We start from the raw sequence: 16,732 nt of genomic DNA, 5'->3' as shown, positions 1-16,732 counted from the left end.
ACTATGTTCAGCTGCCTAAGAGAGAGGGGCGGGGTGGAGTGGGGGTGAGAGAAAAAAACGCAAGGACTGACGAAGTCTAGCCTGTCTTAAACAAGGAGAAATGGGAGGGCGGTGATTTGAGTTCGCTTCTTTTATTCCCCTCTCCCCCAACCCCTCCCCGGCTCCCTGGTTTGGGGCTCCCCGGAGTAAGAGCAGATATGCTGAACCCTTGTCAAGGCAGCAACAGCAGTAGCAGCAGCCGCCGCCGTGGGACAGCGACAGCGGGGGCGGCGCAGGCGCACTGTGCCCGCCGGAGCCTGCAGTTCCCGAGCCCCGTGTGCGGCATAGCCACAGTCTGGGCAGCAGCAGCCAGGGGAGCGCTACTACCATGAACTGCCTGGTCCTCCTCCCCAGAGCTGCTCATCCGGGTCGGGCTCAAGATACAGTCAGGGGACCCGGTCGCCGCGCCCCCTCCTCTTTTTCCTTTCTCTTCTCTGCTTCCTCCTCCTCCTCCTCCTCCTCCTCCTCCTCCTCTTCCTCCTCTTCCTCCTCCTCCTCCTCCTCCCCCTCCCCCGCCTCGGATCCTGGCCACTGCTCCCCAGACCCAGGATGCCGGGGGGCAAGAGAGGGCTGGTGGCACCGCAGAACACATTTTTGGAGAACATCGTCAGACGTTCTAGTGGTAAGGAGAGTTGTTCATTTCATCCATCCAGACCTGTGCCTGTGCCTGTCCACATCCCCATATGTATAAGCTGCTCTCCCTTCCAACTTTCTCTCGGAGTGGGGGAAGGGGGATACAGAGACCCCCCCCCCCCAGCTTCTTCAAGGTTTTCTGCTCGGTGTGGGACCTGGGGAGGTGGAAGAAAGTTGCTTCAGGGCAATTCCCATCCCCACTTTCCACCACTTACCCACCCCCACCTACACCTGTCAAGAGCTCCAGCAGCGAACTGGGAAGGAATGAGTGAGGGCGGAGAGCTAGGGAAGTTGACAATGCACTTGTACCTTAGCATCTATCTGCAGCTAAGTGATGTCTGGAGAAGGGAATTCATGTTAGGTTTTGTGACAGCCACTTTAATTAAATTTTTTTTTTCCTGCTTCTATTTTTCAGGTAGGTTTTAGGAAATGACAAAATTTTTAGAGCAATTTTCCGTAAAAAATTGTTTTCCCTCAGGTCCATAGTGGCTAAAGTCGTAGTTATCTCATGAAGTTAAGGGAGCCTGGACTCCTTTTAATCCCAGTGGGCATGGCTGGAAGGAACCTTGTGATTATTCTGGATATGATGAGTTGAATCTTGAATAAGAAAAGCAGTATGTGTAAAAAAAGATCTTTGTAGGTAAAACAAATCTTGTTTTTAAAAGGCTTTTTTATGTTTAGAGAGAATATTTTGACATAAGCTGCAGAAATATAGAACTGAAGTAACAGCCACATTACTTTTTAGTCATTTGAAGAATGAATTCCTAGGATGTGGTATTCCACTTTTGCTACTTATTTCATAGGGCTTTCCTGTTTTTAGGTATCTTTGAAGAATTCTGTCAAATGATGCTGACATTTTCTCAAATAGTGTCAAATGACAACAGGCTTTATTTAAAATTTTGAGACCTTCCAAACTTTGTGATCCATGTCTTTAGGCATGCTATTAAAATCTTGGTGCTAGTTTTCTTACCTTTACATCATTTCCAAAGCACAAGTAGAGTGTTCTGTATTTCTGAAAGTTTTTCATCAGAGATCAGTCATTTCAACCATATTTTGAGTTGACTTTAAGTGTCCATGATGGACATGTATGACATGAAGCTCTGTTTAGAGCACTATGGCAACATGAGGCAGTGCTACAATTAAACGGTTTCATCAGAACAGGACTCTTTGCTGGGTTAGTAATTCTGAAACTTAGGCTTCTTTGGAATTCCATGATCATGAAATAATTTATTGACTTGAGGGACACTTATTCTTTAACTCTCTCAGCATAGAAGGAAAGTATAGGAATACAAATGATGCTCATGTTGATATCATGTCCCTGAATTACCTACTTTGCATTTGCTCTTGAGCAAAAAAAGCCTAGAACCCTAAAGAAGAGGTACATAGATGACTCATGACAACACCATTATTTATAGGATAACTTGAATGAAAGAGGTGAAATGAACACAGAATTGACCTTGTTGAAAGTCTTCATAAAATACCAGAACTTTGTATTTGTAGAATATTTTAAGTATTTCAAAGTGATTATGCATTCATTAAGTTTTTTAAAATGGTATCACTCAAGAGAAAATCTCTAAGATAAACTATGGGTCCCCAAAGTTGACATTATGTACAATATTATTTTGCATTGATATTATAAATAACCACATAATGCTAGCATCAGCATGCACTGGAATTAGGCATTCAGTCCTGGAAGTATCAGCTTAGCCATTTCTCTTTTCCTGTTAGAGTAATTGGTCACCATGCTGTTCAGCCCATCAGAGAATCTTTTAGATAAGACAAAAAATGGAGGCCCTGTTTTCTCTGGTTGGTCAAGAAAGATGAATGGGGACATTCTTTACTCAGGCTTATAATTTTATTATCGTTTGGTAAGATTTTTTTTTCTCCCAACTCAGAACTTGGGATAAACAGATGTTTGAGCTTCCTTAATATCTTATGGTTTAGTCAAACTTTAAAATTAAGATTAACTCTAAGTAATTACATGACTTGCATTCATATAATATTTATTCTCTCTGAGTTATTGAAGGATTTCTCTTTTCTACATTATTGGTGAATATTTCTTTGGGGTATTTTATAAGGGGGAACTGAGGTTCCAAACTAATACTTTATTTGCTAAAGAGTGCTCTTCTGGTATTGCTAGGGCATTGCTAGTCCATAACCACCTTTTAAGTCCACTTTCACACACTATACAAGCTTCTGTGGTTGCCTGTTAATTTTGAACTAATCATACATAAATATTCTTTAAGAGAAACTGAAATTCAGTCATCCAATATGAAATTTTCTACCTAGCTGAAGAATTCTTCTGAAGGTAGAAAATAAGAAATTGACAATCACAAGATTAAATCACAGTATCCACTTATATAGCAGTTGACAGCAGTTTCTAAATGATATATCAAAGAAATATGAACATTCATTATTTAAAAGTATCATAATTGAGTTCAAGGAAAAATTCCCTTCTTCATCCTAGTGGATAGAATTGTTTGTTATATAAACATAACTTGTGATTTCATTATCTACTGTTAGCATTTAAAAGGGAACAATTGGCAGACCTTCAGTGGTAAAAGAGTTAAAATTAGAGGGGTTTTTTTTTAAGTGGAGCAAGAGGCTTAGTATCTCTACATGTGCTTCCTCTACTGACCACTTGTTTCCTTCTTATATACATTTAAAATATGAATTAAAATGAAAAAATGAAAAAGAGGAATGAGATTGAGATGGATATATGAAATATTAGAGCTGAGGTTCTGTAAAACACTCCCTGATTTAAAAAACAGAAGTTATTTATTCAGTCTATATGATCCTCTCTTTCCTGTCTCAAATTCCAGCTTAATAAAGTTCTATAGTAATTTACATTTGAAAATAACTCTTACTTATGTGTTGTGATTGTTTATTCTTTTTATTTTAATTTTTTTTTTTTTTGGTGAGGCAATTGGGGTTGAGTGACTTGCCCAGGGTCATATAAGTGTCAAGTGTCTGAAGTCTGGTTTGAACTCAGGTCCTCAGCACCAGGGCTGGTGCTTTATCTGCTGCACTACCTAGCTACCCGTGATGTTTTATTCTTAATGAGTCTATTTTCCATAGTTAAATTTAAGTCCTTGTTTTTTAAAGATTAAAAGCTATTAGTGGTCTTTTTTCATTCAGTCAGGTCAGACTGAAAGTTTATGACATAATAAAGGATGTTGGATAGGTTAAAGGCAGAGTTTTTCACCAAATTGCAAAATACTAGAACTATGTTTTAGGACAAATACAAGGAGGTACAATATGTAAGACAGTGAGTAGTAGGTAACATATGGGACTCCTCTTCCTAGGAGATTTTCTAGGCCAACATATGAAGAAGTTCAGGAAATTAGCTAATAAAAGAATCATAAAAAGTATGCCAAGAAAGTTAGAGGTGTTCATAAAGTATCCCTTGCCTTTGAGGAAATGTTATAGAAGGCAACCACCATATTCCTTCACAAAATGTTCCTTGGTACCATTGACAGAAACCAGAAATTACTGACTGGTTGGATTATTGGCCTAAACCCAGTATAGTACTTCCCCCACTCCATTGAAGTTGTTTGTAAAATCTCTTTGTTATTGTAACATTTGCTAATAGTTCTGTAAATTATTGAAAAAATTCAATAGAAACCTGTATTTCTTTTGGCATTTTAGGGTGGGCTTTTGTGATAAAAAGAAATTTCATTTTGCATAATTAATTGTGACAATAAGTTGTTAAAAAAATTCTTGATTTGTAGGCAGAAATAATTAGGCCACACAATAAAAGTTATTAAAGTTTTGTAAATCTTATCTTTTCCTTTATGTCTACTAATTATTAATTAGTTATCTAAAATCACAAATATCAATTATTAGTAAAGATTAAGAAATAATTTTCTTCTTAGAATGGTCAAGATATTTTGAGAAGAACAACACACCCAGAAAAGAGGATTTAGCATCTCATATTGCTTTTACCTTTGAAGCATAGTAAATATTTACTAGTGTTGGGGATATTCAGATTTTTTTCAGGGCTTTTCACATCCAGTCATGTCTTACTCTATAATTTGGAGTGAAATCCTAAATGTTTTCTAGTGCATTTATTTTTCAAAAATAAATTTACACCTGGGCTAAAGGGTGTGTGTGTGAAGAAACAATCATAATAAATTTTTAGGAAATCACTGGAAACTTTTTAAGAGAAATGGTGGGAGTCAGATGTGTGTCCCTGAGTTTAATATGGTTGGATATTTTCCTTGGCACAAATGGGTTTTCTTAGCATGTAAGCAGCTAGAGAAAGATCAGTGAAAATAAATACCTAGATATAATTCTTGGTTTATTCATCAGGACAGTCCATGTATACTTACTTTTAGAATTGAACTATCATTGTAAATGGAATTGAACTGAACCACTCACTAGATTTTATTTATAAATCAGTAGGAGATTGACTCTTGGTTCAGAGACTGCACTGCATTATATAATGACTGCAGTACATTGCTGAGCAGAGAACTCTTTATCCCAGGACATCCTTCTCTTCCCTAGAAATCTCCTTTTCCTGTCTTTTGTATAATATGAGAAGTGGAATGTAGAAGAAATACATGCACTAGCTTTCCTAGAATTATCCTATAGGGAAGAATGTCTAAAAAATAATAGGTTATTTGTAGAAGGGAATAACCATCTTTTTAGTTAACATTTGATTAAGTGGATTTCCACAGAGATTTTTCTTGGGTATGTAAATGTTTAATTTGTCTTTTATTGCTAATAGTACCTGTTTGTTCATGTAGAGATGTTTTGGTTTCTAATTCTCAAAAAGAATGTTATAGGGTACTGTAGTCAACAGTTACCACAAGAGGTCACTCTAAGTTTTGTCAGAGGTGAAATGAGTTGCTAACATTTTTCTGGGGGTTGGGAATGGGGGAAGTGTGAAACCTGTTAAATAAAATTATAGGCTGTTCGAAGCAATATCTGGCTTGCTATTGCTGCTGTAAAAGAGCTTTAATAGAAGAATCTTGGGAGAAAGTGAAATGAAATAGAAACATTTGATTTTTTTTATTATTGATATCTTGATGTTGAATTAGCATTTAGCAAATGAAAAAAAAAAACCAGACATATACAAATTCCATAGAAGACATTTTATGATTTGGAATATTTTATATTAGTGTTTTTTACATAATTTATATTTATTTTGGCAAGTGAATTATGGTTTTGATTTGCATGATGTGGTGACTAATTTATATGAATGATGATATTTTGCAAAATAAGTGCCAAATAAACCATGAGTGGTTTTTGAAGATCAAAATGATATTTTAGGTGCTAAAATAATGCTATTCTTCCTTTACCAGATGCTTTGATATAATTAAATAAAAACCTCAATAAAAATCTTTGTTTCAACTATTAAAAATAAAATATAAAGATGATTAGGTTGGTTTTTCATATTTCTTGTTCTGTGAGCTTTACTATCTATGTATGTGCTTTCACTACTCACCACTTATTTTCTCCTTATATTCATCTAAAAATACAAGAGTTAAAAATGATGAAAAAAAAAAAGAGAAATGATTTTGAGATGGATGTATGCAATGTTAGAACTGAGGTTCTATGAGAATGTCCCTGATTTAAAAACTGGAGATTATTGTGAAAGTATTATGCAATCTATGTTGAATAAACATGAATATTCAATCTGTATTAGAATATTCAATAATTTTTATTAAAACAAAAAATTTTAAAGCAATAAACTAAAATAAATTATCTAAGTTCATTAAATGCTGGGAAGAAAAATTTAGGATCACATACTTCCCTAGAACATTTGCCACAAATTAGATATATCTGTCATTGTTTTGTTTGTTTCTTCAACAGCTCAGGGAAACTGCATGTTCTTATCATAGTATAATGGAGAGAGTATTGATTCTAGAAGAGGACTTGAATTCAAATATTGAATCTGTGACTTCGGACAACAATCTCTCTGAGTCTCAGTTTCTTCATCTGGTAAAAATGAGGATCTGGACTATATGTTGTCTAAGGTCTTTCCCTCTCCTAATCTTTTATCTTTAATAATTTCAAGGTTAGTAATTATACTCTAAAGGCAAAGTTAATTTAAAATCACTTAATTTTAAAAATTCAAACCATTATGTTTATGAAGAGAGTAAAAAATCTAACAAATATGTGATATACAATACAGAAAATTGGGAATTATTTTTAAGCAATAGAGTTAATGACAATAATATTTATATTTTTGAAGTCAGAACTCAACCATTACCTGGTATTTAATAATGCTTTTGTGCATAGTGGATAGAGTTGTAGTCTTGGTATCATGAAAACAAGAATTTTTCCTGACTTTGACACATATAAACTGTGTGACCATGGATGGACAAGTCATTCAGTCTCTCAATGTCCCAGGCAACTTTTTTTCTGCATTCATCCATTTTATTTTTTGTTTTAAAATAATAATAAACATTTTTATTTAAAGTTTTTGAGTTCTAAATTCTATCCCCCCCTTCCTTTTGTCCCCTCCCTCTTCCTTGAGGTAGTAAGCAAATATAGGTTATATATATATATATATGAAATTAAGTAAAACATTACCATAGTTGTCATTTTGTACAAGGAAACTTGAATAAAAGGTAAAAAATTGAAAGAAAGTGAAAAGTAGCATGCTTCTTTCTGTGTTCAATCAATATAAGTTCTTTCTTTGGAGGTGGATAGTATGCTTTATCATTAGTCCTTTGTGATTGTCCTAGATCATTGTATTGCTGAGAATAGTTATCATTCATAGTTCTTCATCATATTGCCATCACTGTGCACAATGTTCTCCTGGTTCTGCTTACTTTACTATACATCAGTTCATATAAGTCTTTCCAGGCCTTTCTGAAATCATCCAGCCAACTTTAAAAAATATTAATGACAGTAAAGTTGATAATCTACATTAGTAAAAGGCGTTTTTACACTGGGAATTCCCTACAATGATGAATCATAGGTTCAGTCCAGTGGCCAGGGAGGGGGGGAGGGAGGAAGGATGACCTTAAAAAGATCTGATATTTTGTTATTCAACTAAGAATTACAATGCTTTCCTTACCTCTTGAAAATGACCACAAGCCACCCATACTTAAACATTATCACCTTAAGCAACCCAGAAGGTAATATTGGAAAGTCTGAATCTTCAAAGACATCTGATAATACCAAAAAAGCAGCAATAATCATCTCAGGCTCTATTACATTTTTTGTTTTGTTTTGTTTTGTTTTTTGTTTTGTTTTTTTACGGGGCAATGGGGGTTAAGTGACTTGCCCAGGGTCACACAGCTAGTAAATGTCAAGTGTCTGAGGCCAGATTTGAACTCAGGTACTCCTGAATCCAGGGCTGGTGCTTTATCCACTGTGCCACCTAGCCACCCCCTCTATTTTTGTTTTTTTGGTGTTTTTTTTGGTGAGGCAATTGGGGTTAAGTGACTTGCCCAGGGTCACACAGCTAGTAAGTGTTAAGTGTCTGAGGCCGGATTTGAACTCAGGTAATCCTGAATCCAGGGCCAGTGCTTTATCCACTGTGCCACTTAGTTGCCCCACCCCCTCTATTTTTACTGACATTCCAGAAGTGGGTGCAGTAATTACATGTGTATAAGTTTTAAACTATTGGGAATAAATATTAGTGCAATTTCTGAATATTAATTTTATATCTGATATTACAAATAAACTGCAGATAACAAAAAAACTTTTGTTAGCTCAAATTGATGTCATTTATGAAGCAAGATCATTATATAGCAAGAAGACTATTGTCACATTGCTTTGAAATAGTTTCTTTTCCATTTTTGATCTGGTCCCCTATATTTTACAAATTCATGTGGCTATAATTGTCTACAAGAGAGATTCATACCAAAGCTTAAATCTGTTGTGTGGAGACAATTCAAGTACTGAAAGTAAAAAATAAAAAATGAGAGTGCAATTTGATAAACATGCTGTTTCAGGTCTGGGATACTTTATACATCTGCTTGCCATAAATTCATAAAATTTAGCCTTGTATGCTCTGTATTTTATAGTACAATATATTACCTTCTAAATTGCTCATGCTGAATGGATTGTTTCTAAGACAATGTAGCTTAGATTTCTCAAAGCAGGGATAAAGTTACACAGTTTTCAATATTTAGTTCGTCAATCTTTCAACAAATTGTGTGTGTGTGTGTGTGGCAATTGGGGTTAAGTAACTTGCCCAGGGACACACAGCTAGTAAGCATCAAGTGTCTGAGGCTGAATCCAGGGCTGGTGCTCTGTCCACTGTGCCACCTAGCTGCCCCTCGACAAATATTTTACTATCGGTCAGGCACTGTGTATACTAAGAAAGATAAACATGGTTCTTGCCTTCAAGGAACTCACTTTTTTAGTGAAGGAGACAACATACAAGATATGGGTATTATAAAGGGAAGATTATCTCAGAAAGAAGGAAGGAATTAGAATTGGAGGAGAGTGGAAGAAAAGATGGAGATCTCCTACATAAGATCTGAACCAGGAAATGCTCTGTTTAGGCAAAGTCAAATGCAACATATGAAAACTTAGTAATACCTTTTTTTTTTTTTTTTTTTTTTTTTGCGGGGCAATGGGGGTTAAGTGACTTGCCCAGGGTCACACAGCTAGTAAGTGTTAAGTGTCTGAGGCCGGGTTTGAACTCAGGTACTCCTGAATCCAGGGCCGGTGCTTTAACCACTGTGCCATCTAGCTGCCCCAGTAATACCTTTTAAGAAAACATGTGATAGGCAATCTTGCCTCTCCCTTATCTTCCCTTCAGATATCTGGTAACTGACATTGTCTACTTTTGTGATCTTGCTTTGCTATACACATACAAATACATACAAATATAATATTTATTTGAATATTCTTTTGAAATGGCTTGGATAGAGAATGATATATAAGAAAACACTTTAGCAATGCTTAAGACCACAGCATAGTAGGCATAAGTTTGGGTTAAAGCCAACAGATGTTTTTTATAATTACAAAAATTTTTTAAAAAATTGCACTTGGTAGTCATTTAGAATAAAATTTAGTTCCATAATAGAATTCATATTAACAGAAAGAGACATGATTTAGCTTTTAAAACTAAATTAGTGATAAATAACTGGGTCACATTTTGCCATGGAAAGAGGTTGACAGTCTGTTTATATGACTAAATGGAGGATGAAAAATGTATTTTTGTCACTGTGGAGAACCTAGGGACTTCCCACTGTCATAAATCTCAGTTATAAGAAGTGAATGATTTCCTTGTGATTGAAGGACCAAACTAGCTTCTGCACACCCTGAAGCAGAGATGTAAGCCTTACCTGATCACATATCTTCCTTCTTGGAGGAAAATCAACCTTAGTTAGTTGGCTTCTTTTGTGTATTCATATTAAAAAAACCTGGAGACTGCTGTATATGGGACACACATATGAAGTTACAGAATTATATTAAAATAAAAACAGATGAACCCTGTCTCCCCTTTTAACTACTGCTAAATATTTATCTCTTGTTTTCAAACTCTTCAAATATTCATCCTAGTCAAGCCAAGTCAACAATCATTTATTATTAAGCATCTACTATGTACCAGCAATATGCTAAATGCTGGGAATACAAAGAAATTAAAAAACATCCTCCATCCTCAGAAAGCTCACCTACAAATGATGTAGACAACATGTAACTAATGATGTAGACTGGTTGAAGTAACTGGGGATATTTAGTGTGGAAAAGAGGAGGCTCAGGGAAGAAAAGATATTTAAGTACTCGAAGGGCCATCACACAGAAGGATTTTTAAAAAATTTTGTCTTAAAGAGTAGAAGTAGGTAGAATTTACAGAGGTAAATTTAAGTTTCAAATAAGAAAAAAAATGTCCTAACAGTTAAAGCTGGAATGGGTTGCCTTAGGCGGTAATAGATTCCTCATCCTTTAGAGGTTACTCTTGTTTGTTTTTTGTTTTTTGGTATGGCAGTTGGGGTTAAGTGACTTGCCCAGGGTCACACAGCTAGTAAGTGTTAAGTGTCTGAGGTCAGATTTGAACTCAGGTTCTCCTGACTTCAGGGCCGTTGCTCTATCCACTGCGCCACCTAGCTGCCCTAGAGGTTACTCTTTAGGTATGTTGTAGAGAGGATTCTTATCTGGGTATGAATTGGACTAGGAGGTCACTGGGATTCTTTCCTTTTCTAAGAACAACTCCCTCCAAGAAACTCCAAGGAAGTTTTTAGCCTTCTTGACCTTTTGTGGCATTTGATATTGTTGACTGGATAGGTCTTCTTGGGTTCCTCAATGGATCCTAGATTTAGAACTAGAAAAGACTTCCAAGATCCTCCTACCCTTTATTTTACAATTGAGGAAAATGAAGCCCAAAGAAATTAAGTGATTATAGAAGTAAATAGCAACAGAGCTGGGATTTGAACCATGGTTGTTTGCTTCCAAAACCAGCACCAACTTGTCATGTGACTTCTGTGTAATTGCACTTTAATTTCTACTTTCCTGATTGTTCTTTCTCTCTTATTTTGTACTTTCTTTTCCTCCTGCCCAGGACCCAGAGTGTGATTTCTCTCTGAGGTTTGAGTCCTAAGTTTTCTGTTCTTGTTGCTTTATACTCACTTCTTCTGTACAGTTGTCTGTTCTCATGAATTCAACTGCATATGTTCTATGCTTTTGAATCCCAAATCTAGATCTCTTCCAATCCCTCATCTATGCATTATTCCCATATTTACAGCTTTCTTTAGATGGTACCACTTATATTTCCTGCTATTAACCCAAACTCAACAAGTCTTAAGTTTAATACATAATCTCAAATATTTATTTAGCTACTATGTGCAAGGCTGAGAGACAGCATTATATGGTGGAGAGATTACTGGTTTTGAAGTCTAGAAGAGCTGGATTCCAGGCCCACTTCTACACACAAAGGCAGAGTAACTGTTAGCAGGCATGTGGAATGTGTTAGTTCCTAAGACTCTTAATTTGCAGAATATTTGCTGATCTCAGTAGTAGAGGGATTTCCTCACTGACTGTTTCCTACATCAATAAAATCACAGCTCTGCAAAAAACCAAAAAACAACCTCCCCCCAAAACCAAAACCAACAACAACCTCCCCCCAAAACCACACCAAACAAATGAAGGAAGGAATAAATGAATAAATAAACATACAAATGAACAAACTAATAAGTGCAAGCCATTGTGTTGGATATGCAAAGGTAGAGAAGAAACTGACTACATTCTCCAGAAGCTTAGGAAGGCCTTAAGCACAAATAATTGATACCAGGGAGAGTAAAATAAATAGAGGAGAGAAGTCCAGGCAAAATGTTGTGGGAAATTCGGGCAGAGGGTCTTTTTAGCTTTAGGGTGGAGGTGAGCAATGAAGAAATATATCATGAAGAAAATAGTACCTGAATTGAACCTTGAAGAAAGTTAAGGAGTCAATTGCGGGAATGGGTTTGGAAGTGAGTCCATTTTGGGGACTTAGATTGGGATATAATCACTGTCTTAGAATAATCAAAGACTGTCACAGTGAAGGAGTATGCTTGTTGGCAGTGCTTCCATTAGGGGAGAATTATGAGCAATGAGATAGGTCTCTTGCAAAGGTTTGGGATTATTATAAAGAAGGACTTATTGGGATCAAATGAGGTAAGGTATATTTTTCAACTGCAAAGCACTGGATATCTGAATAATTATGAGTGGAGATTTTAAGTTAAGTTGTCAACAATGAAGCAGATAGCCTTATCATAGTATAGACTCTTCACACTTGAAATTCAGTACTTGATAACAATGCTTTGTCTCCTCCTAAAGTTGGTCCTGAGGCTCCTACATTATATAGATAATTTTCCCTCTGACTCATCCTCTGCTCTGTCATAATAGTAATGCCTGGTGTATTGGGTTTTTGGTCCTGTATCTACATTTCTTTTTTTGATTTGACATTAGCCCTGAGAAAGGTACAGGGCAGGTATTATTAGCTTCATTTTATAGATGAGGTCCTATTTTACAGATTAGTAGAATGAGGCTAAGAAAGATAAAGTGATTGTCTAGAATCCTAATCATGACAAGTGATTAAAAAAATCATGCAGCAAGAGGACTATCAGGGACTAGAATACAGCCACCATCAATTACTTACAAAATGGAAGAGCTAATTGGCTACTGACTTCAGAGAAGGAATTTTATCTTATCTGAACATGTTATAAGGATCATTACAAATGTCTCTTGCAGGGGCAGCTAGGTAGCACAGTGAATAAAGCACTGGCCCTGGATTCAGGAGGACCTGAGTTCAAATCTGGCCTCAGACACTTGACACTTACTAGCTGTATGACCCTGGGCAAGTCACTTAACCCCCATTGCCTCACCCCCCCCCAAAAAAAATAAAAAAAAACCAAAAACAAATGTCTCTTGCATGTCACAAAAAATCAACAGCTATTGAGCCTTAGTTGAGTAGCTACAAGTTCTAGTCCTTCAACCTCATTAGTTAATTGGTCAGTCAACAAGCACTTATTAAACACTCACTATTTTAAGCAGTAGGACAGATATGTGGCACAGTGGGTAGAGTGTGGAGTTCAGAGTCAGGAAGACCTTAGTTCAAATCTAGTCGAGACACTCCCTAGCTGTGTGACCCTGGGCAAGTCACATAACCCTGTTTGCCTCAGTTTCTCATCTGTAAAATGAGCTGGAGAAGGAAATGGCCAATCACTGTAGGAACTCTGCCAAGAAATCTACAAAAAGTGGCCACAAAGAGTTGGACGGGACTTAAACAATTAAATAACAAAAAATTATAAGCCATGTGTTAAGTGCTGAAACCATATTAAAAAAGGAAAAATATAGTCCCTGTTCTAATGAGTTAATAGGCAAATTGCAAATAACTATGGGCATGAAGATGTATCCATATCTATCTATCTATCTATCTATCTATCTATCTATCTATCTATCTATCTATCTATCTATCTATCTATCTATCTATCTATCTGTCCGTCTGTCTGTCTGTCTGTCTATCTATCTATCTATCTATCTATCTATCTATCTATCTATCTATCTATCTATCTATCTATCTATGCATATAGCAAAGTATAGAGAATAGTTATATATAGTATACTATAAAACACACACATACCTATGTGTTTATTTAACATCTATCTAATCAATGATCTATCTATCTATCTATCTATATCTATAGTAGAATCAGAGAGAAGGAACTAGTATGGACACGATGAGGTGAGGGGAATGGAAGGTCTCTTGCAAGACATAGGATTGAGCTGAATCTTGAAGGAAAGTAAGGCAGTTAGGAGTCAAAGGTGAGGAGGGAGGGCATTACCGAAATGGAGGTAAGTCAGCACCAACAGATTGAGTCAGGAAATGGAATGTCTAATGCTAAAACAGCAAGTAGGTATGCATAGCTATAGTTCAGAGTCTGTGGAGGGGACAAAAGTATAAAACTGAAAAGTTGAGAAGGATCAAGGATGTGAAAGGCTTTAAGAGCCAAGCAGGAGGCTTTATATTTCATCCTAGAGATACCAGGGACCCACTAGAAATTGTTGAGTAAGAGGTTGATGTGATCAGACCCTCACTTTAGGAAAATCTCTTTGGCAGTTAAAGAAGAGGATAGTTTGTAGTAGACATGTGAGGCTATAAACCAACCAGCAGCCATGGCAGTAGTCCTGGTGTGAGGTGCTGAAGGCCTTTACCAGGATGATTGCAGTGTCAGAGGAGAGAACAGACACATTTATATATTTAAACATATGGTCATATGTAAATATGTACCTTTATCATACATACATGTATGCATACATGCATATATGAATAGCTTAGTGATAGGGATTTGACCCAGTGGTTCATTAATATAGAGAACTCCCAGACAGAGAAATTCTATCTAGCATTTCAGATCAGCATCTTCTCTCAATTCAAAATCTCAGAGATTTCTCTAGAACACAGGTGTTAAATTTGCAGCCCTGGGTGTCACACCCCCCCCCCCAACACTTCTGAGAATTTCCTGAACTAGATTAAAATGTAATTAGGACATATTTAACAAAATAAACAATAATGTAATAAAACAGAGATTATATTAATATATTATTTTCTAAATCAATATGTGGTCTGCTGCGAACTTTAGAAATGGTCTAATGACCTTTCATTTCTATTTGAGTTTAAATACCACAGGTATAGAGTACTAAGCAGTTAACTTGTCCAGGGTCACACAACTGGTTTGTATCAGAGGCAGGATTTAAACTCATTTTCCTGGTACCAAGGCCAGCTCACCACTCACCATACCATTTTAGGGATTTAAAAAAGTTCATTTTAAGTAGACAGTAATAATTTGGCATTCTATCTATGGAAAAACTTGAAATAATAGAGTGAATGAATGCATGTTGATGTACTGCCCCAAGTATTCCTATTTCTGCATGAAATAAGTTAATTTTTTTTAATAAGTTAATTTTTTAAAAAAAATTTATTTTAGTGAGGCAATTGGGGTTAAGTGACTTGCCCAGGATCACACAGCTAGTAAGTGTTAAGTGTCTGAGGTCGGATTTGAACTCAGGTCCTCCTGACTTCAGGGCCGGTGCTCTATCCACTGCACCACCTAGCTGCTCCATAAGTTAATATTTTGATTTTAATTTTTCTAGTAAATCTAGAAGTTGCTGCCTTATTAAAAAGAAGCATAAGTTATTAGGAATAAAAGAATGTGAAATGTTTAGAAAAGTGGCTGCATTTTCTGTATCCAATATTATTGATTTTTTTCTTTACCAGAATTTTAGAATATTACAAATAAACATTAAGTAAACATATTAATTAATTGTTACATCCTATCTGTGCATGATGAAAGCTTTTCACTGGTGGAAAAATGACTAGTAAAGCTAAAAGAAACACAGACATTTAAAAAATTGCCTTTGAACTTTAAGGAGATGAAAAGTGGGGACATAATTTTATCTTTGGTAATAGCTGAGCAAATTTGAAGAAATTAGTGGGCATTTTAGGATTGATTTTAAATTGCTACAATGATGGTATATGTGTGATGCTACCAGTATTAGGTAATAATAATCTTCTGCAGTTGTGTCTCTGTCTCTGAATCTTTTTTAAATTAAAAAAATTTTTTTTGGGCAATGAGGGTTTAGTGACTCACCCAGGGTCACACAGCTAGTAAGTGTCAAGTGTCTGAGGTCAGATTTGAACTCACATCCTCCTGAATCCAGGGCTGGTGCTTTATCTACTGTCACACTTAGCTGCCCCTGTCTCTGAATCCTTTTTGTTTGTTTGTTTTTTTTTGTTTTAGTGAGGCAATTGGGGTTAAGTGACTTGCCCAGGGTCACACAGCTAGTGAGTGTTAAGTGTCTGAGGCCAGATTTGAACTCAGGTACTCCTGACTCCAGGGCTGGTGCTCTATCCACTGCACCATCTAGCTGCCCCTGTCTCTGAATCTTTATCCTTAAATGAGCTTCTACAGGTGAAATCAGAATGTATTTAGAAAGTTCATGGGAAAGATTGTGTCTGCTCCTCTGACATCAATCTTGCTTGCCAGAGATGGACATTGTGGCCACGGGGCATGCTGTTAAACCTGTTGAGGGTTCAGTTTTCCCGTCTGTGCCAATTTGTTTACCAAGGTAAAATGTTCTGGGAATCATTCTGTTGCTATTGTTCCACTGGAACTTGAGAAAGCAGACCAGTCATCATCTGCCTAGGAGACTAGTTTTGAATGTGTATTTAGTGTGTTTGATTACAGTTCAGCTCAATGATTTTTTTAATGTGTGAGTGGCATTTGCTCCCAATACATTCTTTTAAAATTTTCACATGTTGCTTCAGAAAAGTTTTTATTGATGATTGTCTATATCCTTAAATCTTAGCAATGGATTAAAGTACTATATTCCTTGTCCCAAGATCATTTGGAAGCTTCAGTTGATAAAATTTAATAGCTATCTAGTACCTTAAATCTTGCAAAACACTTAAAAAATATTATCTCATTTTATCATTACAACTACCGTATTAGGTGGTTGCTATTATTACTCTCATTTTACAGATGAGAAGACTGAGGCAGACAGAGGTTAAGTGACTTGCCCAGGATCACAGCACTAGTAAATGTTTGAGGCTGGATTTGAACTCAAGTCTTCTTGTCTCTAGGTCTACTACTCTGTCCCCTATGCTACCCATCTTC

The 16,732-nt window shown here is 36.3% G+C and overlaps 1 protein-coding gene across 1 annotated transcript in view; it reads left to right on the top strand.

Moving 5' to 3' along the window:
- The first annotated feature begins 273 nt into the window (after positions 1-273).
- Positions 274-16,732, top strand: part of KCNH5 (potassium voltage-gated channel subfamily H member 5) — a 511,342-nt gene continuing 494,883 nt past the window's right edge. The window contains exon 1 of the mRNA XM_043987371.1: positions 274-661. Coding sequence (XP_043843306.1) covers positions 589-661 — 73 coding nt within the window. The 5' untranslated portion in view covers positions 274-588. The remainder of the gene's footprint in view (positions 662-16,732) is intronic.

The sequence above is a fragment of the Dromiciops gliroides genome, chromosome 2 (genome assembly GCF_019393635.1).
Source record: "Dromiciops gliroides isolate mDroGli1 chromosome 2, mDroGli1.pri, whole genome shotgun sequence".
Classification (NCBI taxonomy): domain Eukaryota; kingdom Metazoa; phylum Chordata; class Mammalia; order Microbiotheria; family Microbiotheriidae; genus Dromiciops; species Dromiciops gliroides.
Note: the sequence above shows the minus strand (reverse complement) of the source record. Positions and strands in the feature narration are given on the sequence as shown.